Source organism: Eschrichtius robustus, chromosome 2, assembly GCF_028021215.1.
Source record: "Eschrichtius robustus isolate mEscRob2 chromosome 2, mEscRob2.pri, whole genome shotgun sequence".
NCBI classification, from domain to species: Eukaryota; Metazoa; Chordata; class Mammalia; order Artiodactyla; family Eschrichtiidae; genus Eschrichtius; species Eschrichtius robustus.
The window spans coordinates 45374951-45399429 of NC_090825.1; the positions used below are offsets into that span (position 1 = coordinate 45374951).

The 24479-nt window shown below is 39.2% G+C and overlaps 1 protein-coding gene across 1 annotated transcript in view; it reads left to right on the forward strand.

The window, feature by feature from the left end:
* Window positions 1–2625: 2625 nt before the first annotated feature.
* RAB3C (RAB3C, member RAS oncogene family) overlaps window positions 2626–24479 on the forward strand; it is a 277486-nt gene continuing 255632 nt past the window's right edge. Inside the window, exon 1 of the mRNA XM_068532979.1 lies at window positions 2626–2853. Coding sequence (XP_068389080.1) covers window positions 2626–2853 — 228 coding nt within the window. The remainder of the gene's footprint in view (window positions 2854–24479) is intronic.

Here is a 24479-nt window from a genome sequence, read left to right on the forward strand (position 1 = left end):
CTCCTACCACCTTCTTTGCTGCTGATACAGCTGGTATAATCTGTCCTTGAAATTGAACATCTTCTATTTCCCATGCTGGAGAAAACTCCAGTATGGTTTTCTCTATCTAAATCTCTACAATTACCTTTAAAAAGTACATACAATGATGATGTCTATATTTCCGCAGGTTTGGGAGTTGGTCTAATTTTGGACTAGGACTTGTGTTTGATAGCGGCTTTCTTTATCACATTTTCTTTCAAGGCAGCCTAGAAATCCACAGGACTCAGAGTCCCACCTCAGGGTAATGGTAGGCTGTCAGGCTGAGAAAATGAGCAGCTCTAGGAAACTTGTAGAGTCTATTTTCTAACTGTGGCTTAACTGAACGTGCTTAATCCAGAACATAGTATCTGGGCTGCCTCATATAAAAGATGGTAAAAGACCTTCTTAACAAAGGCCATTTGCAAGCCTGGTTGAACTTAGCACCTCCATAAGGGGGGAATCTTAATTGGTGAAAGGCTTATGTCTGTAGGAATAGGAGTGTCAAACGAAACAGTTACCTGGCTTTCTGGGGTGTCAGAAGTCATCAGAGCAAGACATCATTGTTCAAACTGAGAGTCAAGAATTATAATCCTATTTTTGTTCTTGGTGGGCTGCTTGTGTTGGGGGAAGTTTACCTTAGCATGCAGACTCCAGGGCCAGAAAGGAAAATGATGATATCTGCATGTTTTACTGGCCCAGTTTTTCCCACTGGCAGACAGTCATTACAAGTCATATTTACTGAAGACAGCAATGTGGTTACATGGACTTAAAAAGAGAAATGCTTAAACTTATATTTAATAAGAAATGAAATGAAGTCAGAATGTTTATTGCTCTTAAATTTCATAATATATACAGATTTTCTTTTTGCCTTTATTCTTGCTCATATTATTGTGTTCTCCTACTGGCAGTGAGTGTTTGTAGAAAGGGAATTCGTTATCACCCCCATCTCCCCTTTTCTTTTTCCCTCAGTTGTCTTACACACACACACACACACACACACACCTACCTGATTTCAGCAACCAATGTGGTCTTAGATGAGACTAGGCCCTATATACTGTTTCTAGCATTCCACTATCTTCTGGGGCTTTTCTCTTTGCCGTACCTTCAAGAGAAATATGTAATTATTAATCAGATTTTATAAGAAATGAAAAAAGACTAGCCTAGCACTGAGTAATAGAACTTTCTGCAGTTATGACAGTGCCCTGAACCTGTGCTGTCCAGTGTCATAGCCACTAGCCCCATGTGGCTCTTGTGCTCTTGAAATACGGCTAGTGTGAGTAAGGAACTAAATTTTTAATTTTACTTAGTTTAAATATAAACAGGCATATGTGATTAGTGGCTACTGTATTGAGCAGCACAGCAATTGGCAAAGAATTCATAGCATCCAAAAAGGTGATCAGGTAAATGCACTAATCACTGGGATTCACCGTTCTAAATGCTTCTTTTCTATATGGAGCCAAATGGTACTTAGAGTAATGCTGCAGCATTTTTGATAGATGTGACAATGATCATCAAAAAAGATGAGGAAAAATCCATCTAGAGGATTTATAATTAATAATAGAGATGATTCTCTATTCTTTGCTAGGCGCTTTATATATCTGCTGTACAGATATATCATCTATTATTTTCACAAGTGTTTCAAGTTGGATAATAATTTTTTCCATTTCACGGAAGAGAGGAAACTGAGCTACACCGATTTAAAATAAAAAAGCAAAAGTTCCACAACCAGTAAGTGGTGGATCCGAGGTTTGAACCCAGGTAGGGACCTTCATTAACGAATCTCACAATGAATATTTCCCACTTCAACTTTAGAGCACGTGTACATATCTCCCTCGTTCTCACTGGGAACCGGGGTTGGGGGGCGGGGAGAAGGAGACATCAAGAACATGAGCCCTCGCACCACACTGCCTGATTTGAAACCCGCCTCTACTACTTACAAAGGATGTGAAATTGAGCAAATTACTTAGTATCTCTGAGCCTCAATTGTCTCCTTTTAATATGCAGATAATAAAGGTACCCACCTATAGGGTGTGGTGAGGGTTAAGTAAGTTAACAGTTCCAGGCACGTTGTTTGAACCGTATGTATTTGTCATTATCATTATATTTTATTTGAAAGAGATTGGTCATATGTGTTAGGATGTTGATTTAAAGTGATATAAATAGATGAGATAGGCTTTGGGAGTGCTTCCCTAGAGAATAAGAGAGACTCTAATAATATAGATGACTCAGGAAGAAACACCCTGCTGTTCAACCACCTTGGTGTCGCCGTCACTGGAATCACAAACTTTCAGAGTCCACATGCCCTGGCCAGCTCCTCGTATCTTTGCTTTTCATGTTACATCTCCTTTTGTGTCTTTGATTCGTTCTGAATGCTGAGCAGTGACACACACCAACACAGCTGGAAAGAGCCATAAGATTTGCTTTTCTGTCTTCCAGCAGGGAATTATTGCCATGGATACCAGCATCAGAGGAAGGCTGGGGAACTCTCTCAACTTGTCTCCTGAGTGGTCTGACATCTGTTTCTGGCAAGACCAATAATGAGTGTGCTGCTAGCTTCATAGCAAATGGGAGACTGATCCACACCTCTTTTGTTTTGTTTTACCACAGATGGCCTCTGCCCAAGATGCCAGGTACGGCCAGAAAGACTCCTCTGATCAGAACTTTGACTACATGTTCAAGTTGCTCATCATTGGCAATAGCAGTGTGGGGAAAACATCTTTTCTGTTCCGTTACGCGGATGACTCCTTTACATCTGCATTCGTCAGCACAGTTGGGATTGATTTCAAAGTCAAAACTGTATTCAAAAATGAAAAGAGAATCAAGCTTCAGATTTGGGTAAGTGACTTTGAACTGATGGCATCCTTCAGTCTAGGGCATTGAACATATTAGTGTGTGAGGGAAACACTTTCTGCCTTGTTCTGTCCCCACGGGGTCTGTAAGCCTCCATTTCCAGGTTCTTTGCCACAGAACATTCTGTTTCAAAGGCAATAGAGTGTTGCCTCTTTAAGGTAGGGAGACTGAATTAGGCCTTATTGTTGTGGATGCTTCTTGAGAGTCTTCAGAAGAAAGAAAATCCAAATGTCTGTTTGTTGTGGTAAAGAACACTCAACAGAAAGTCTGGCTCTGTCTTTTATGGTCTGTGTGACCTGGAGCAAGTCTCTGAATCCTTCTCTGCCACTTTTCTAATACACAAAATAGGCAAAGTAAATTTAGCCTTTTTAGGTTGCAGGAAGCACCCTGCCCTGGTCGTTTTAAAGAAGGTAAACAACCAAATATAGAGAAAGCTTAGGTTTAGTCCCTTCATAAAGCCCCAGCTAAAATTTGAAAAGGGTCTATTTAATCTCCACAGACCTTGTGTTTTCAGCTCTAAGAGTTATGTTTACCTACCCAGACAAAACAAAACAAATAGGATATTTATTTTAAATAGGGTTTTTCCCTAAGCAGGAGGTTCTCCAATAAGTTTGGAGACTGTGTGGCTAGCTTTGTGCCTCTCCTCACCCGCTGCAGAAGATCAGAGATTCCTTAACGAAATGGTTGGGATAAATTTAGGAGAATAGCAAGAGAGAAACATAAGAAAAAGTGTGTGTGGGTGCACGTTCAAGGTAACATAAGAGCTGAAGTAACCAAAAAAATTGGTTATACCAAGAGAGAGTTATGTAGTAAGCATTTTATGTACATCGTGTAATGTATGGGTACAATGGTAGGATGTTTTTACAGTTAGTTTTGGTCCCCTTTCCCTGTTCATTTATACCTCTGCCGCTCAAATTGATTTGAGCTTTAAAAAGGCATTTCCCAGGAGATGAGGTTTCTGCCTTCTTCTGAGACAATTCTGATGTCTGCTACCGTTTGGTGCTGGTGCCATGGTTGATCTGTAGGACCGACGATAAGCCTGCCTCCTCAAATATGGAAAGCTGAAAGAAAGACAAATCTCAGAGTAAAGCATTTAAACTTTTTTTTAAAAATAAAAGAGCCCTTAAGATATCATTATAAATATTCCAGATGTCCTTTCTTATCTTAAAGCTCTTAGGAGTAAAATGTAAAGATGCAGGTATATACACAGGTAGGTATCTTACAAGAGATTGTTACATTTTACTTATTCTAATTCTGGAGTCTTCCAAGTCTAATTAGAACTCAGAAAAGAACTTGGAAAAATAGGCCCAGTCCCCATCGCTGCTCTACTGGTCCCCAAAGACATTTTTGTTGGGAAGGGGGTCCCTCTTTAGATACTTTAGAAACACGCAGCCCTGTTTATAGAGACAGAAAGAGCTGTGTTTATTGCTTCACATTCTCTTTCTTTTGAGCTTTAAGCAACCAATTGTCATGTGAAGATAACTTTCACATCCAGGCTTAAGAAAGGTCCCTTAACTCTCAGGGGCTTTGTTGAATTGAAAATTAAATTAATTTGGTAACTACACATCTCTTACCTCTGCGACCATGTTCTTTCTCTTAATATCAAAGAAGTGTCACTCCTCTGGCTGACAGCTCCTGCCATATATGTTAGGGATGTTTAAAGGTGGTTGTTGTGATTGTTTAGGTAAAACATCAACATGGTGTATAAATTCAATCCTATGATCTCTAGCAATTTCTCAATTTAGGTTTTTGACAGAAATGCTTTGTAGAGGTATAAAATCATCTGTCCTTAATGTAAAACAGATAAAGTTCAAATAATATACTTTTTTTGAGAATTATATTGTCATACTTACAAAAATATTTTTCTCAAAACCCTCAGTGCTAGTACCAGGCCACAGCTCATTCCTGTACTTTTCTTGGACACTGAAGTTCAGTTACTTCTGTCCAGGTCTTACTTCTGTGTGAAAGTTGCTCTTCTCTGAGCCAAGCAAATCCCAACTCAGCTCTCTGGGCTGCTTCTCCTCTAATACCTCCTCATGCTTCTCAGTTTCCGTAACTTCACTCAAAAGCCTGTGACATATAAATCTGTCTCTAATCGTCCATAATCCACCATTTTCCCCAAACTTCCAACTCTCTTCACAGCTCCGTCCAGCCTGGGGCCTCCTTCCAGGGTTTTCATTCTCCCATTCTGTGGATACCCACACTCCCTTCAGGGGTCAGCCACTCAGGAACCCTTCACCCAGCCCCTCCTCAGTCACAACGGTAGTCTGATGGCCACTGTTTTCTTGGCAATCAAAACAATCTTATTTCTTCCTCTTAGGGATATTGGGAGCTCTTAATGTACCTGTGATTCTAGGGGTATGAAAATGGATTTTACACTACCATATACCAACTGGTCTACTAGATTGTGAACCATTCAAAAGCAGTACTCTGCAAAGATTTTGTGCTCATTGAACTTGTAGTATACTTGGAGAAAGAAATGAATACTCACGGAGTAACTATATATGTATGTCTATGAGCAAATATCAAATTGTGTAAATATTATATGTAGCTAACATTTATTGAACATAGAACTATGCCAAGCATCATGTATACCTTATTTCTAATTTCCACAACAACCCAGCTTTGTATTTATTATTATTCCTATTTTATCCGAGAAACCTGAAAGTCGGACAAATTAAATAGCTCATCCAGGGTCATATGTGGCAAGAGGCTGGTTCCAGGCTAGGTCTATCAGATTCTAATGCTTTGGCTTGTTCCCCTTCACCATGCTGCCCCAATTAAGAAGTCTTCTTGAATGTGGTGGTGCTTTTGTGAAGTTGGTGATCTTAGGCAATGTATCCTGGGATGCTGAAGAAGATGTTTTTGAGAGAATTTGACCATCCCGATGAATTGAGTCATGCAGGGGGAGACAGGATAAGGAGCAACAGGGTGGTTTGCCTAAGTCTAGACATTCCTACAATAATTCTAGGGGTTCTTGCTTTATGCCATAATGTAAGTATACTAGAAAATGTTTAGTTGTGTATACCTTTTATTGTTTATGACTTAAACAAATTATTTATTTGGGAACAAATTATTTACTTGGGACTGTATCTGGCACTGATGGTTTGCCGTCTCATACTTAAATAACCAAACGTGAACTGTTTTTTCCAGCTTATAGTATCTTTATGCACTTATATTAATGTGTAACGAATTCCTTAAGGTATCCACAGCTATCTTAGCCTATACTATGATCTGTTTCTACTTGCAACACTTCTGACACCAAATGCCGGGGTTTTCCAGACCAAGCAATTCTTCACTGCTATGCAGACACCAACTGGGTGTCCTGTAATTTAATACAATGTTGACACTAACTACCCAGAGTTAGCACAGATCCCACAGGTAAAGGGCTCAGTTCCATAAGCCTATCCCTCTCCTCCCCACCCCGCTTCAGATACCAATCACAAATCTGGGTGCCCTGTGCTTTTGACCTACAGGCTATAAACTCGCAGGTCCCACAGTCCCACCCCTCAGGGTTGATAAGTTGCTAGAAGAGCTCACAGAATTCAGGAGGAGTTTACCTACTATTACCGGTTTATTATAAGGGATACAGCTCAGGAACAACCAGATAGAAGGGACGCGTAGGGCAAATTTTTGTGGGGATGGGTGGGAACAGCTTCCCTGCAGTCTCTGCGGTGTCACCCTCCCAGCACCGAGATATATTCACCAACGCCAAAGCTCTCCAAACCCCATCCTTTCGGACATTTATGGAGCTCCCGTTACATAGGCATGATTGATGAAATCCTCGGCCATTGGGGATTAACTCAGCCTTCAGCCCCTCTCCCCTCCCAGAGGTCGGGGGTGGGGCTGAAAGTTCCAACCTTTTGATCACATGGTTTGTTCTTCTAACAATCAGCCCCTATTCTTTTTTTTTTTTAGTTTGATTTTATATTGGAGAATAGTTGATTTACGATGTTGTAATCCGCCCCCATTTTGAAGCTATCTAGGGGCTAACCAAGAGTCACCTCATTAGCATGAACTCTGGTATGGCTGAAAGGGGCTTATTATGAATAACAAAAGATGATCCTTTTTCCCCCATCTCTTAGGAGATTCCAAGGGTTGTAGAAGCTCTTTGTCAGGAACCAAATATGTATTCCTTGGTCTATCACACTATTATATATTTCAAAGGAAGAGAAGCAAAATTGTTTCATAGTAATGAAAACTGTCATGGATTAGTCCAATGCATTTTTACCTTTACCAAGACAGGCTACAGATATTAACATGATTCTGATGACTCTATTTTAAACTGCCCGTAAATAGAACTGTTTCCAGGTTAAGAAATGAAGATATGTAGTGGGCTAAGTGATTTGACCTCACCTTACAGTTAGTGCCAGAGCAGAGTCTAAAATCCAGCTCTCCTGCTAGCTAAGCCAGTCCAGTAGCTATTACACCAAGTTCACTCTCAAGGTAAGTGCTGTGTTATGACAATTGGGATAAATCTCATACCTGGTTGCCAGTGTTGCCATCAGGCATAGGAACATCAAACTCGAAGCCAGATTTCAAGTAGTATTTCTAAAATGTCAGGAAGAGAGAACCTGGGTGGGAAGACTGCCCAGTTTTTCTACTTGATGGGTTGCTTTTTGCATGTGCTGTGGGGGAAGTTTCTGAGACCACACACTGGATTGCCGGATTTTTAACAGTCCACATTTAAAGAAAGCTTTTAATGGCTACTACAAACATTGACATTTCTTTCTGGCCGTGTTACGCCTCCTCTCTGTGGAAGTTCACTACTGCCTTGGAATAAACTTGTCTAGAGAAATAACATCGTTCATTTGTACTTAGTTACAAACCTTATTTTCCTTTAGTATATTTATGAATCCCTCTGTCCTTCACTACATCAACATTTCTTATTGCACTTTTATTTTATTATCATTTTTATGATTCTCAAGTCAAAAATTTTCAAAAATTTTGAGGTTTCAAGTATTAGAGGTGGTTCCTTCATTTTCTGTGTCTAATGCTGTTAAGAATATATTGGAGAAAAATCTAGCATGGGTTTTTCACTTTACTTAGAGAAAAATATTTCACAGCTGGAGTCTATAATATTTTGCTTCTAATTTAAAAGTAGTTTAGCTTTGGGAAAAGCTATGTAGAGTGGATTTCCAGAAAAAGAAAAACAGATACCGTATGCTAACACATATATATGGAATCTAAAAAAAAAAAAAAAAATGGTCATGAAGAACCTAGGGGCAGGATGGGAATAAAGGCGCAGAAGTAGAGAATGGGCTTGAGGACACGGGGGAGGGGGAAGGGTAAGCTGGGACAAAGTGAGAGAGTGGCATGGACATATATACACTACCAAATGTAAAATAGCTAGCTAGTGGGAAGCAGCCACATAGCACAGGGAGATCAGCTCTGTGCTTTGTGACCACCTAGAAGGGTGGGATAGGGAGGGTGGGAGGGAGACGCAAGAGGGAAGAGATATGGGGAAATATGTATCTGTATAGCTGATTCACTTTGTTATAAAGCAGAAACTAACACACCATTGTAAAGCAATTATACTCCAATAAAGATGTTAAAAAGAAAGAAAGAAAGAAAGAAAGCACATGGGTCTCCTTTTTCAGTTGGATCTACATTGTTCAAGTCCAAAAATCAAGGTTGACTATAACTAATGAAAGACTTAGCTTGAAAAATTTGTAGCTTAATTAGAGGATATAGGTTTAAAGTGAGCAGAGGGCAGGTAGGCAGAGGAGATCAGTTTCCTTAAGAATTAGAACTAGCATTTTATCATTTTTGCATTCTCTTTTTCACACCCTCACCCTTCACCACTCCTTGTCTTTTCTCTCCCTCCTTCCCCTTTCCCCCCTCCCTCCCTCCTTCATTTCTGAGCCCTGGCCAGCCTGAGTTAATAAGAAACGTCCTCAGTGTGTTCAGAGGTCAGGGCTGCCGCATACAGATGCACATGTTGTGCACTGGACAAAGACACCAAGTGGGGCTGTTCTCCAGCCAGAGCGCCACATGCTAAGCTGTGCTCAGTTCCAGGAAGGGGTGCCTTTTCTTTTTCACAAAGGTGTCATCTGCTGTCAAGCATGTGCTTCTGGTCCACACGCAACCAAAGGGAATTCTGATTCCCATACAGCAACCATATACGTAGGCGGTAGCTATATCACAATCTTATGCAGGAGATGGATGAGTAAACTGAGAGAATACAAGCCCTGCTTCCCCAGCCCAGTCCTGGAGGAAGACGGTATTTTAAAATATAGGTTTTATTGTTATTTAGGTGTGGCGAGGCCCACAGGTCAGGAGACCACTGCCATTGAAATAGTAGTTCGTTATGCTCACAGATTTTAAGAGAAGGACACATGGGCTTGGGGAGGGGGGCGCGAAACTTGGAGTGAGGGGAATCCCCTGGGTGGGTCAGGAGGCAGAAGGAGGGGCAGGAGGAATGTGACAAGAGCCTCTGTTGTGGTTTCTGTATAAGGCATGGACCAGGCAGGGTAAGCAGGCTTAGGACTGGCTAGTTTGAATACCTGCAGCAGGCCCTGGGGCATAGAGACTTCCCTAAGTTGTCAGGTGCCTGGGGTGATTAGGGCAGGTGGAGAGTGGCTCATCCTGTGAGAGCCCAAGATGGAACAAGCCCTATGAGCTCTGTATTGGTGGTTTGCACTTGACAAGTGAGCTTCAGTGAGTTGTTTAGTGTCTTTAAGAATTGACTAACTCTGGATAGGGCAGTCCCTCCAGGATCCATAAGGCCCCAGCTGTCAAAGCATCTGAATACAGAAAGTAAAAGACATGCTTAATACAAAAGGCAGGTTCTTGGAGTCCCAGGGGTGGCTTCTGTCATTGATTCCACTCTGACAAATGCTTATGATTTCAACCATTCTCACCACAGACTCAGTGCATTTCTGGGTCTCAGTATTTAGAGACCTCAAACATTGGGGTCAGGAAAAGATCTTTCAGATTTTCTAGCCCAAGCCTTCCTTTGATGATACAACTGATAATAGCATCACTTAATGAACCCAGTATTGACCCATAAAATAAGCATATTATGTTTATATGCATTTTTAGAATTTATTTTTTGCCAAACCCCATGAAGGAAGGTGGTATTATTAGCCCCATTTTATAGATGAGGAAACAGAGAATCAGAAAGATAAAGGGATTTGCCCAAGGTCCTAGCTAGGATATGTCAGAAGCAGGATTCGAACCAGGGGATTAAAATCAAAGCCAATGTACTTGACCACACTTATAAATGAGGTACAAGGAGGCCAGGTGATCTGTCGGAGATCTTCAGGGGATCCAATCTGTAAACCTACATATCTTTTTTATTAATAATTTTTATTTTATATTGGAGTATAGTTGATTTACAATGTTGTGTTAGCTTCAGGTGTACAGCAAAGTGGTTCAGTTATACATATACATATATCTATTCTTTTTTAGATTCTTTTCCCATTTAGGTTATTACAGAATATTGAGTAGAGTTCCTTGTGCTCTACAATAGGTCCTTGTTGAGAAGCAGAAGCTTGAGTCTGGCGCCTTAGACCACTCGGCCATCCTGACACATTCAGGTCCTTGTTGATTATTTTATATATAATAGTGAGTGTATGTTAATCCAAAACTCCTAATTTATTCCTCCCCTTCCCCACACCTTACCCCTTAGGTAACCTTAAGTTTGTTTTCTAAGTCTGTGAGTCTGTTTCCGTTTTGTAAATAAGTTCATTTGTATCATTTTTTTTTTAGATTTCGCATATAAGTGATATCATAGGATACTGGTCTTTCTCTGTCTGACATTCTTCACTTAGTATGATAAGCTCCAGGTCCATCCATGTTGCTGCAAATGGCATTATTTCATTCCTTTTAATGGCTGAGTAATATTCCATTGTATATATGTACCACATCTTCTTTATCCATTCATCCATCAATGGACATTTAGGTTGATTCCATGCCTTGGCTATGGTAATTAGTGCTGCAATGAACATTGGGATGCATGTATCTTTTTAAATTATGGTTTTCTTCGGATATATTCTGAGGAGTGAGATTGCTGGATCATATGGTAGCTCTATTTTTAATTTTTTAAGGAACCTCCATACTGTTTTCCATAGTGGCTGTATCAGTTTACATTCCCACAAGCAGTGCAGGAGGGTTTCCTTTTCTCCACACCCTCTCTGGCATTTGTTGCTTGTAGACATTTTGATGATGGCCATTCTGACTGGTGTGAGATGATACTTCATTGTAGTGTTGATTTGCATTTTTCTAATACTTAGCGATGTTGAGCATCTTTTCATGTGCCTCTTGGCCAACTGTATGTCTTCTTTGGAGAATGTTTATTTAGAATTTCTGCCCATTTTTTGATTGGGTTGTTTGTTTTTTTGATATTGAGCCATATGAGCTGTTTGTAAATTTTGGAGATTAATTCCTTGTTATTCACTTCATTTGCAAATATTTTCTCCCATTCTGTGGCTTCTCTTTTTGTTTTGTTTATGGTTTCCTTTGCTGTGTAAAAGCTTTTGAGTTTAATTAGGTCAGATTTGTTTATTTTTGTTTTTATTTCCATTACTTAGGAGACAAATTTAAAAAGATTTTGCTTTGATTTATGTCAAAGAGTGTTCTTCCTATGTTTTCCTCTAAGAGTTTTATAGTATCCGGTCTTACATTTAGGTCTAATCCATTTTGAGTTTATTTTTGTGTATGGCGTTAAAGAATGTTCTAATTTCATTTTTTTACATGTAGCTGTCCAGTTTTCCCAGCACCATTTATTGAAAAGACTGTCTTTTCTCCATTGTATAGTCTTGCCTCCTTTGTTGTAGATCAATTAACCATAGGTGTGTGGGTTTATTTCTGGGCTTTCTATCCTGTTCCATTGATCTCTATTTCTGTTTTTGTGCCAGTGTTACACTGTTTTGATTACTGTAGCTTTATAGGATAGTCTGAAGGCAGGGAGCCTGATTCTTCCAGTTCTGTTTTTCTTTCTGAAGATTGCTTTGGTTATTCAGGGTCTTTTGTGTCTCCATACACATTTTAAGATCTTTCATCTAGTTCTGTAAAAAATGCCACTGGTAATTTGGGATTGCTTTGAATCTGTAGGTTGCCTTGGGTGGCATAGTCATTTTGACAATAATGATTCTTCCAATCCAAGAGCATGGTATATCTTTCCATCTGTTTGTGTCATTTTTGATTCCTTTCATTAGCGTCTTACAGTTTTTGGAGTGTAGGTCTTTTGCCTCCTTAGGCAGGTTTATTCCTAGGTATTTTATTGTTTTTGATGTGATGGTAAGTGGGATTGTTCCCTTCATTTCTCTTTCTGACCTTTCATTGTTCGTGTATAGAAATGCAACAGATTTGTATTACTTTTGTATCCTGCAACTTTACCAAATTCATTGTTGAACTCTTGTAGTTTTCTGGTAACATCTTTAGGATTTTTTACATATAGTGTCATGTCATCTGCAAACAGTGACAATTTTACTTCTCTTTTCCAGTTTGGATTCCTTTTATTTGTTTTTATTCTCTGATAGCCGTGGCTAGGACTTCCAAAACTATGTTGAATAAAAATGGCAAGAGTGGACATCCTTGTCTTGGAAATGCTTTCAGTTTTTTGCCATTGAGAATGATGTTTGCTGTGTGTTTGTCATATATGGCCTTTATCATATTGAAGTAGGTTCCCTCTATGCCCACTTTCTGGAGAATTTTTATCATAAATGGGTGTTGAATTTTGTCAAAAGCTTTTTCTGCATCTACTGAGATGATCATATGGTTTTTACTCTTCAATTTGTTGATGCAGTGTATCACACTGATTGATGTGTGGATATTGAAGAATCCTTGCATCCCTCGGGTGAATCCCATTTGATCATGGTATATGATCCTTTTAATATATTGTTGGATGCAGTTTGCTAGTATTTTGTTGAGGATTTTGGCGTCTCTGTTCATCAATGATATTGGTTTGTAATTTTCTTTTTTTGTGGTATCTTTGTCTGGTTTTGGTATCAGGGTGATGCTAGCCTCATAGAATGAGTGTGAGATTGTTCCTTCCTCTGCAATTTTTTGGAAGAGTTTCAGGAGGATAGGTGTTCACTCTTCTCTAAATGTTTGATAGAATTCGCCTGTGAAGCCATCAGGTCCTGGACTTTTGTTTGTTGGGAGTTTTTTAATCACAGTTTCAATTTCAGTACTTGTGATTGGTTTGTTCATGTTTTCTATTTCTTGCTGGTTCAGTCTTGGGAGATTGTACCTTTCTAAGAATTTGTCCATTTCTTCTAGGTTGTACATTTATTTTATTGGCATATAATTGCTTGTAGTAGTCTCTTATGATCCTTTGTATTTCTATGGTGTCCATTGTAACTTCTCCTTTGTCATTTCTAATTTTGTTGATTTGAGTCCTCTTTTTTTCTTGATGAGTCTGGCTAGAGGTTTATCAATTTTGTTTATCTTTTCAAAGGACCAGCTTTTAGTTTCATTGATCTTTTCTATTGTTTTCTTCATCTCTCTTTCATTTATTTCTGCCCTGATCTTTATGATTTCTTTCCTTCTACTAACTTTGGGTTTTATTTGCTCTTCTCTCTTTAGTTGCTTTAGGTACAGCGTTAGGTTGTTTACTTGAGATTTTTCTTGTTCCCTGAGGTATGATTGTACTGCTAAAAACTTCCCTCTTAGAACTGCTTTTGCTGCATCTGATAGGTTTTGAATCGTCATATTTTCATTTTCATTTATGTCTAGGTATTTTTTTTTTACTTTCCTTTTTGATTTCTTCAGTGATCCATTGGCTGTTTAGTAGCCTATTGTTTAGCTTCCACATGTTTGTGTTTTTTTACAATTTTTGTTCTTATATTTGATTTCTAATCTCATAGCATTGTGGTTGGAAAAGATGCTTGGTATGATTTCAGGTTTCTTAAATTTGCTAAGCCTTGCTTTGTGGCCCAAGATGTGATCTATCCTGGAGAATGTTCTATGTGCACTTGAGAAGAATGTGTATTCTGCTGCTTTTGGGTGGAATACTCTATAAATATCAATTAAGGCCACCTGATCTAATGTGTCATGTTTCCTTATTGATTTTCTGTCTTGATGGTCTGTTCATTGATATAAGTGGAGTGTTAAAGTCCCCCACTATTGTGTTACTGTTGATTTCTCCTTTTATGGCTGTTAGCATTTGCCTTATATATTGAGTTGCTTTTATGTTGGGTGCATATATATATTTTTTTTTGAATTTTTGAATTTTATTTTTTGTATTTTTTTATACAGCAGGTTCTTACTAGTTATCCATTTTATACATATTAGTGTATATATGTCAATCCCAAACTCCAAATTCATCACACCACCACCCCCTGGGTGCATATATATTTACAATTGTTGTATCTTCTTTGATCCGTTGATCATTATGTAATGTCCTTCTTTGTCTCTTGTAACAGCCTTTATTTTCAAGTCTATTTTGTCTGATATGAGTATCACTACTCCAGCTTTCTTTTCCTTTCTATTTGTATGTGTACCTAGATCTGAAGTGGGTCTCTTGTAGACAACATATACAGGTCATGTTTTTGTATCCATTTATCCAGTCTATGTCTTTTGATTGGAGCATTTAATCTAGTTACACTTAAGGTAATTAATGATATGTTTGTTCTTATTGCCATTTTGTTAATTGTTTTGGATTTGTTTTTGTAGGTCATTTCTTCTTCCCTTCCTCTTTTGTTCTCTTCTCTTGTGATTAGATGACTAACTTTAGTGTTGTGTTTGGATTCCTTTTTCTTTGGCTGTGTGTATCTATTGTAGATTTTCACTTTGTTGTAACCATGAGGATTTGATATAGCAGACTATATATATACAAGACTGTTTTAAGTTGCTGGTCTTTTAATTTCAAATACATTTCCAATATCCTGCATTTGTACTCTCCTCATGATTGCTGATTTTGATATCATATTTCTGTGTGGATGATTTCCTACCTTTACTGTATGTTTGCTTTTACTGGTCAGCCTTCCCATTTGTAATTTTCTTGTTTCTTGTTGTGTCTTTTTCTTTTCTGCCTAGAGAAGTTCCTTTAACATTTGTTGTAAAGGTGGTTTGGTGGTGCTGAAATCTCTTATCTTTTGTTTATCTGTAAAGCTTTTGATTTCTACATTGAATCTGAATGAGAGCCTTGCGGGGTAGAGTATTCTTGGTTCTAGGTTTTTCCCTTTCATCACTTTAAATATATCATGCCACTCCCTTCTGGCCTGCAGAGTTTCTGCTGAAAAATTAACTGATAACCTTCTGGGGATTCCCTTCTATGTTGTTTGTTGCTTTTCCCTTGTTGCTTTTGATATTTTCTCTTTGTCTTTAATTTTTGTCAATTTGATTAATATGTGTCTCAGTGTGTTCCTCCTTGGGTTTGTTCTGTATGTGACTCTGCTCTTCCTGGACTTGAGTGAGTGTTTCCTTTCTCATGTTAGGGAAGCTTTGCACTATTATCTCTTCAAATATTTTCTCAGGCCTTTTCTCTCTCTTTTCTCCTTCTGTGACCCCTATAATGTGAATGTTTGCATGTTTAATGTTCCAGAGGTTTCTTAAACTGTCCTTATTTCTTTGCATTCTTTTTTCTTTATTCTCTTCTGTGGCATTGATTTCTACCATTCTGTCTTCCAGCTCACTTATTCCTTCTTTTGAGTCATTTATTCTGCTATTGATTCTTTCTAGTGTACTTTTCATTTCAGTTATTGTATTGTTCATCTCTATTTGTTTGTATTTTATATCATCTAGCTCTTTGTTAAACATTTCCTGTATCTTCTTGGTCTGTGCCTCCATTCTTTTTCCTAGATCTTGGATCAACTTAACTATCATTACTCTGAATTCTTTTTCAGGTAGATTGCCTGTCTCCACTTCACTTAGTTGTTCTTCTGGGGTTTTATCTTGTTCCTTTGTCTGGAACATATTCCTGTGCCATCACATTTTGTCTAACTTTCTGTGATTGCAGTTTCTGTTTCGCAGGCTACAGGGTTGTAGTTCCTCTTGCTTCTGTTGTGTGGCCCCTGGTGGGTGAGACTGGTCTAAGAGGTTTCTACAGGCTTCCTTGTGGGAGGGACTGGTGTCTGCCCACTGGTGGGTGGAGCTGGGTCTTGTCCCACTGGTGGGCAAGGCTGTGTCAAGAGGTGTGTTTAGAGGTGGCTGGGGGCTCAGGAAGATTTTAGGCAGCCTGTCTGCTTATGGGTGGGGCTTTGTTCCTGCCTTGTTGGTTGTTTGGCCTGAGGCATCCCAGCACTGGAGCTTACAGACTGTTGGGTGGTGCCAGGTCTTTGCGTCAAAATGGCAGCCTCAAGTATGCCAATGAGTACTCCCTAGTACCTCTGTCACCAGTGTCCTTGACCCCATAGTGAGCCACAGCTGCCCCTACCACCCCAGCAGACCCTCCAAGACCTGCAGGTTGGTCTGGCCCAGGCTCCTATGAAGTCACTGCTCTTTTTCTGGGTCCTGGTGTGCACGATACCTTGTGTGCGCACTCCAAGTGTGAAGTTTCTGTTTCCCCCAGTCCTGTGAGGTTCCTGCAAGCAAACCCCACTGGCCTTCAAAGCCAAATTCTCTGGGGACTTCTCCTCCTGATGCCACACCTCCAGGCTGAAGAGCCACATCTGGGGCTCAGAACTCTCACTCCCGTGGGAGAACCTCTGCAATATAATTATTTTCCAGTTTGTGGGTTGCCCACCTGGAGGGTATGGGATTTGATTTTATTGCGAATGTGCCCCTTCTTCCATCTTGTTGTGGCTTCTTCTTTGCCTTTTGATGGAGAATACTGCTTTTGTTCAGTTCAAGTCTTTTTTGTCAATGGCTGTTCAGCTGTTAGTTGTGATTTTGGTGTTTTCGTGAGAGGAGGTGAGCTCAAGTCCTTCTACTTCTCCATCTTGTCTCCAACTCCCTGTAATCCTACATATCTTAATCCCAGCAAATACCCTTTCCACACTAAGTAATTGCTCGACAACTTTCTATATTCCCTTTTTACTTGTTCCAAGAAATTATTTATAGGTACAGAAAGGAATCAGTTATTTTGCTTGAAATTTACTATCTGCCAGCATGAACAGATTGTGCATTATCTGTTTTGTGTTTAAAACACATAGATCTGCACAATAGGAGGGACTGGAACATATTCCACTCACTTCTTGCACATTTCTGGAATGCCTGTTTCCACCGCTGGGGAGTGTGTGTAGAAAGAAGAGTATTTGGAAAGAAGCATCTGAGTAAATGGAATGAATACCTGCAGGAAAATAGTTCTGACTGTAATCTTTGCATTTGGTGCTCACTTAGCCTAGTCACTCTGCCCATTGATTTCAGGATGGTGTTCAACCCTCTAGTCTGTGGATAAGGAACCAACATTTTCTGCCCAGGAGAATCCTTAAGAGGACTACAGAAGCCAGTGACAGGTGCTAAGACCATTCCTGGTGCTGTCATTTATATGCTCGTTTCCTCCCATCACATTTCTTCTAACTTAGCATCTGCTTTTCCTGGGATATTGAGAAAGGCAAGATTTAGTTTCACTCCTGAGAAGAAGTTGATACTGTGTGCAAAATGTCAAGATGCATGAAAACATTCACTTAGTCAGACAGCTGGAAGCGGTGACTTCTGTATCCTGCTGTGTTTAAACCACTCTTCTGAGCATTGACAAAATACAAAGGATGGTACAGATCTTGTTCCTGTCCTAATAGAGCTTACCAGCCATGTAGGAAGACATGAAAACAAACATGGAAGAAAAGATCACCCCACGGATCAATAAGTGTTTGGCCACCAAGGGGCAGAGTGGCTCAGTGGCACAGGCGGGGACTCCACGGCTCAAATACTGACCCTGATCTCACTAGCTATGTGACCTCAAGCCCAAACTTCCCTATGTCTCTATTTTTGTGAAACAAGAGAAGATAACACCTACCCCTTAGCTGCTAAGTATTTGCTATAATAAATACTTATACCTAGTTCAATACTAGGTGCAAAAGTAACAATAAATGTTAGCTTTCTTCTTTTGTAAACAGTGTACCAACCTTCAGACTTTTGTACCCAATCAAGTAATTTAATCAAACCAAATATTTGTTGGGTGCTGACTATGTACCAGGCACTGTGCTAGGTGCAGGGATGCAATAGTGAAGGATACACAGGGTTGGCCATTAGGAGCCAACGATCTGATGGGACAGTAGATGAGAGAAGAGAGAATTCATCTTCTATAATAAATTCCCAGGAGGTAGGGGGCACAGAACACACAGAAAAGATGCCTAACTCGGTCTTGCGGACTCTAGTAAGGCTTCCTGAGAGCATCTATATCTGAGCCAAGAACTGATGAGTGAAAAGGAATTATTCATTCATTCATTCACTTGATCAACATTTATTGAGTTATTACTGTGTGCCAGACACAGTGAAGGAATTTGAGGTTGAACGTAAATAACACAAAAAATATAGATTGTGATAGTGCTATGGAGAAATAATCAGAAAAATCTGAGAAATGCAAAACAGTATCAGAAGAGGGAAAGAATATTTTTGTTAGATGATCAAGGTGGGTTTGTATGAGATAACTGAGCTGAGACACAGAGGATAAGGAGCCAGCTATTTGAAAAACAGGGAGCTTTCTCTCTCTGTCTCTGTCTCTCAAAAAGTGAAAGTTTTTCAAAAGTGAGTCTTTGTTTTCTGATTTTTTTTCCACCATAGCTTTATATAGAGCATTTATTGCCTACTGTTTGTTTTTCAAATCCTGACTTTCATCTTGTTTTGCCTTCCATTTGAGCAAGTGTGGATTTAGATTATTAGGGCCTGAAGCTTTTACAGTTTGGCAATCGTCTTTAAGGAACAAGATACAAAAGTACCTTACTTTTGCAAAAGTAGCATAAAGCAGATGAACACATTTCTGGACCCCCTTGGAAAGAACCTAAAGTTTAATCTTCAATCAGTGTCATAGCAATTCATGTCTGCATTTGTGGAAATTTTACCTGCATGTCTGTAGAGAATGAAGGACGTGCGGCTGATGAGGAGCAGTTACAACTAGTGCAAAAGAGGAATGTCCACTGGGAGCGTGCAGGCAAAGGTGTGATGAGACAGTGGGATGGAGAAGAGGGAGTATTGGGGGTAACAGATTGGATTCCTGGGGCAAATGTCTTCACTTCTCTAGGTATCAGTTATCTCACCTTGAAAAGGAAGGGGATGGACTCAACTAAAACAAAACCAAAATTGACATTCAATGATTGCTAATATTCCAGGTACTGTTGTATGTGTTTATAGGTATTAAGTCATCTAATCCTCATAAAAAACCTATGAGATAGATGCTGTTCTTATCTACAGTTCACAGATGAGGAAACTGAGGCACAGAGAGTGCAGATTAACTTGACCAAGGTCACATAGCTAACAAGTAGTTAGCAGAGCTGAGTATGGGACACCTAGCCTTGGAGCCTTTTCTCTTAACATTCTTTTTCTAGAAGTGCCACTTTTGAATAATTGCTGGACCGTCCACTTTGCACATTTTATGTTTAATACTACAACCTTGAAATGTTGGTATTAATATAGCTCTTTTAAAGATATGAGAAAACTAAGACTCAGAGAGGTTAAGTAATGTCCTCCTAGTCACAGAGCTCTTTCTACTTCTTTTAGAGTAACTTTGAACTTTATAACTCTCTGATTAAAAAATAAATAAATCAGCAAGTAGGCAAAAATCAACAGAGTAAATTTTTTCCAAAAATATGTCATGACAATATATCTTATCCAGATTGGTGTCTTTCATGATTCTCCTGTCATCCTACTTCCTACAGGGACTTCTGGCTCAAGACCGCTGCTCTCAAACCTTCTAAAAATGGGCATGCCACCTTTGGTAGCAGATAATGGGAGTTCTTCGTATGTGAGGTTCCAGATAATTGAATGTTTAAATTGCCAAAATCTTAAACAAATTACATATTTTAATGAAAATCTTTCTAATCTGTGTTGTGCATTACTTACACAAAACTAAGAACATGAAAAATAAGTGAACTTGTCTTGGACTTGACTCTCAGGATTATCAGTATGAGTCCCTTGGGGATAACCACTCTACTCAACAGTCACCAGATGATATCTTCTGTAGTCTTAGATCTACTTATATATTTCTATTTTTAATATCACCCTGTCCCCCTTCATGTTTCTAGTTGCTTTCTTCTCCCATTCTGATTTTTTACTTTTGTTATATTGTTTTGTATATCAAATTCTTTGTCCTTAGCTGAATTGAGAGCAAAGTGGCTCAGAGTATCTTTGTGTTAATATGCACGAGCTTTCGGTGCTTTGTGACCATCTAGAGGGGTGGGATAGGGAGGATGGGAGGGAGACACAAGAGGGAGGAGATATGGGGATATATGTATATGTATAGCTGATTCACTTTGTTATAAAGCAGAAACTAACACACCATTGTAAAGCAATTATACTCCAACAAAGATGTTAAAAAAAAAAAAAAGGTATCGTGAAAAAAAAATATGCACGAGCTTTGGTATAAGAGTGCTGGAAAGTCTAATTTGACTTCACAGAAGCTTCCCTTTGCTACTGTATTGTTATCTTCACAAATGTATCAACTAAAATGTTTAATCTGCCTGAACACATTGGTGTTAGTTTGACCTTAGGCCTATTCTAGACTTACTTGGATTTAAATTCCGCTAAGATGGCAATATCATATAGTGGTTTTGTGCTTAAAAATGAAATCCAAAGCAAGGCTGTCTGAGTTTAAATCTTGGTTCTAAGACTTATGGGTGTGTGACCTTGGGCAAATTAACTTCTCTGTGCCTTAGTTTTTCCACCTATAAACTGAGGCTAATAATAATAAGACTTTGCTTATAATCTCTTTGTAAAGATTAAATAAAATGATATTTATGAAGTTCTTAGCATAGTGCCTGACACATAGTATGTCATTTTTCTTTCTCAGTCTCCTGCATTTTACCAATACTATTGACCTCATCTACCTAACTCCATACTTTCTGGAACTGCACGTATACTTTTTGGGCCATAAATTGCCAGTTCTAATGTAGGCAGATATTTATATGAAGAATTTTATTTTGGTGTCCTGACATGGTAATGAAATATACTGGCATACTGACAAGATAAAACATCTTCTGGACCCCTGGTTTCCCCTCAATAGCCACCGGTAAGTGTTAATCTGCCCAAGTGCAGTCAGCTGTGTTGTTGAGGTATTTCTTGGTGTTTTGGAGCCATCTGCGCATTTAGATAGAGCCATCAACTGCACAGGAAAGGCAAACCCATAAGCCTGTTTATTAAATGCTCGTAAAATTGATGTTCTGCCCTGTAACAAAACAATTATAAATCATTAGATCCATGGATGGAGAGCTGTTATTAAAATACTGGGGTATAATTTCCTCAGGATATTGCCCAGTGATACCGGCAGCTTCTGATATAAGATGTGGGCTGTATGTGTGTCACCGTCACTCATTATTATTTCTCTATTGATTTGTTTAAAGAGATACTGAACTGACCAGTTCTGATGTTATATAAACACAGCTTAAATCTGAATACAAATGAAACATTTAATTACTTCATATTTGTTTCTCAAGTCAAACTTAAGGAAAAAGCACAGCATTTCCCAAGCTAGATAGTACTGATTTTCAGTACTATGAATTTTTTTCCCTCCTTTTGCTCTCAGAACATTAATTTTGCTAGTCCTAAGCATGGCCACTGTGACAACTCAACCAGCAAGATCAAACTGTGAGTTTCAGTTGACAGAAATCACTTTACCCAACCCTTTGATGGATACAGAGAAGTGAAAGGCAAGGTTTCCACCTTCAAGAAGTTTACAGTCTTTGAAAACAACTTAATCAATCCTAGAATGTCTATAAAGCATCATATGCAAAACTCTGGAGTATAAACTAAAAGTACAAGGGAGACAGAAAATTTAAAAGAATTGAAGTGGGTGAAAGTATCAACAGGGTTTGGGGGAGAAATGCACCGGGAGATTTAGGAGAGTTTAATGATTTTACAAAGGTATGTGCAGGGTTTAGGGAAGCAGGAAGGGATGGTGCAGACCTCAGAGCCATTCCCGCGCCTTGGGCTGAAGGGAATGGGGACCAAGAGAGAGCTGTAGCTGTAGCTGTAGGAGGGGGCCTGTGTCCTTCCAGAAGACCAAGGCTTCTGCCAGTCAGTGGCTCTGCAGGGAAGGGGCCAAGGGAAGAAATGTCCCGATGTTTCATTCCTCCTGACTCCTGACCTTTTACCTGTGCCTCTCATTGGCTGAGCCCACCATCAAGGGAGCTCTGTTGTAGCAATTCACAGAAGTTAGCTCCCTGGAGCACAGAGCAGGATGGAACTGGGTAAAGAGGGCATCTGGAAAGGCGAAGGCACATATCCAGCTCAATGAAGAAGGTAGTGTTTTACATTTTCTATATAAAACCTCACAATTATCAAGTAAGAAGGCAGACAGCCCAAATCCACATTTTAGAGAACTTTAATCTTAGATGTGATATGGCATGCTCTTCATATATTCATACCCCTGATAATTTGAATAATATGGTACATTTCACAACTTTCATTTTGTTTTGGCTGATCACATGGTCCTCCCTAACTTTTTCAATGCGCATTCACTGGATAATTCTATCAAACGCTCAAGATATTGCTGATGAGTTAGCATTTTGAACGCATATATAGCCGTTAAGGTCTGCTTCATAAGGAAATTAATTTTCACTCAAATCTGGGTGAAAGTCTGCTTAGAAAATAAAAATACCAATGAACCCAGGTCTTTTATCTAATCGTCTCAGAAGAGATATGGGGAAAATATGGCAGTTCTCTGTCGGTTGCCCATTTGTATTTATTTATTATGTTGACCTGAATGAAGAGGTAAACTGAGGCAAACTCAACATTGTTCAACAGGTGAGTTTATTCAGGAATAGCAGAGGAATTGCACTTTGGGACATGTAAACTCTAGTGAGACACAGGCTCCTTTGAGGGTTTGGGGTGGGTTTCTTTATGGGCAGGGAAGGGCAAGAGGGGAGGGTTCAGTTAGAGTCTGTTAAAATAGAAAACAAACAAAGACCAACTTTGAAAATTCCCCTACCAGTCAAAATCAGTCCAGTCTTACAATCAAAGCTCAATTCAGTTTATTTTGTGAAACCAACCCTACCTGGGTCATTTCTTGTTCAGGCCTCTGGAAGCTATAAGCAAAACTTCCCAGGGTTGATATTAGGCAGCCCCTGACCATTTCTTTATCATTTAAGAAAATTCCAATATTATCATTTTTCTGTGAATCAGGCATTTATCAGAAATCAGTCTCTCAGTCCTTAAGTTTTATTTTCCTGAGGACACATGCATTTTATACCCCTTAGTTTCATTTTAGATTGAAAATTTTCACAATTATTAGTATCATTTAGATCTCGGAAGCCCAAATGTCTGGGAATCAGTGACATGGGGGTTTGTGTGGTATAACCCCGCTAGGCTGGACAGCGTGGAGGGAACAGCTGGATAGCCCGGCAGTCGCCCGTGTTAGTCAAACAGACCCCAGGATGGCTTTTTCTTAAATGACCAGATGTTTATGAGTGATCACTCTGTGCTGTATAAAGTGCTAGACTCTGGAGGTGAGGGAGCCAAGGACTTTTAAGCTTCCTGTCTTTCGGTGACTTTCAGGATAATGGCACAGAAATAAGCGTGGAAATAAATGAAGAACAACCAAATGAGAAAAGCAAAGGCTCTTTACGCTGAACTCGATAGAGCTAAGGAGTCAGCCACCACTGTATTTTGGCAGAGACTGAAAGGCAGGAAGAGGAAGGGGAAAGCTTTGTAGGAGAGAAGAGGGAAGGCTTCAGGTGATGTCCTGAGTGATTGGAGGCTGTTGGCAGGGGAAGTTGTAGGTGAGGTCACGAGAAGGAGGGGACTTCTTTCTGATTGGTTAAGGCTGTCTGATTAGTTGGCTTTCTCTGATTGGTCCTAAGTTGGAAGTGGGGACAAAATGAAAAGAAGCTGTCGGTTGTTAATGAAGTCCTGACCCTTTGGGGCCAATAGTTTATAGAAATTATTATTTAGCTTCCTGGATTGTCACTAGAGGTAACAATCTGGCTTCCTGTAAGTCTGACTTACAGCAGGCTGGCATTCTGAGTTGTTTATTGGAGATGAGGGGGGCGGTTTCCTGGCAGGTTGCTGCAGGTTGTGGGTCAAAGTTTTATTTTTATATATGGTCTGCCCATTGTCCGTTTGTGTATTCAGACTCACAAGCAAGCCAAACACAAGGCCAGCTTTAATGAGGGCAACAAGAGAGATAACACAAGGAGAAATAATGAGTTTTGGTGTCCGATGATTTGATTCTGGGCAAATTACATAACTCTGTTATGTCTTAGTTTCATTTTCTATAAAATAAGGATAAGAATATTTGCCTTAATAACATAGTATGTGGAATATGGTTTGTATGGTGTTCTCATATTTTTTGGGCCCATTTGTACCTTTAAAAATTATTGAGGACCCCAGAGATCTTGTGTATATGTGGGTTATATCTATTAATATTTACGTACTAAAAATTAAAACTGAAAAAAGTTTACTAATTTATTTAAAATAACAATAATAAACACATTGCATGTAAACATAAATTACATACTTTTAATGAAAAGAACTACACCTTGAAAAACAAAAATGTAGTGAGAAGTGTGATATTGTTTTGTATTTTTGCAAATCTCTTTAATGTCTGACTTCATAGAGGACAGCTGGATTCT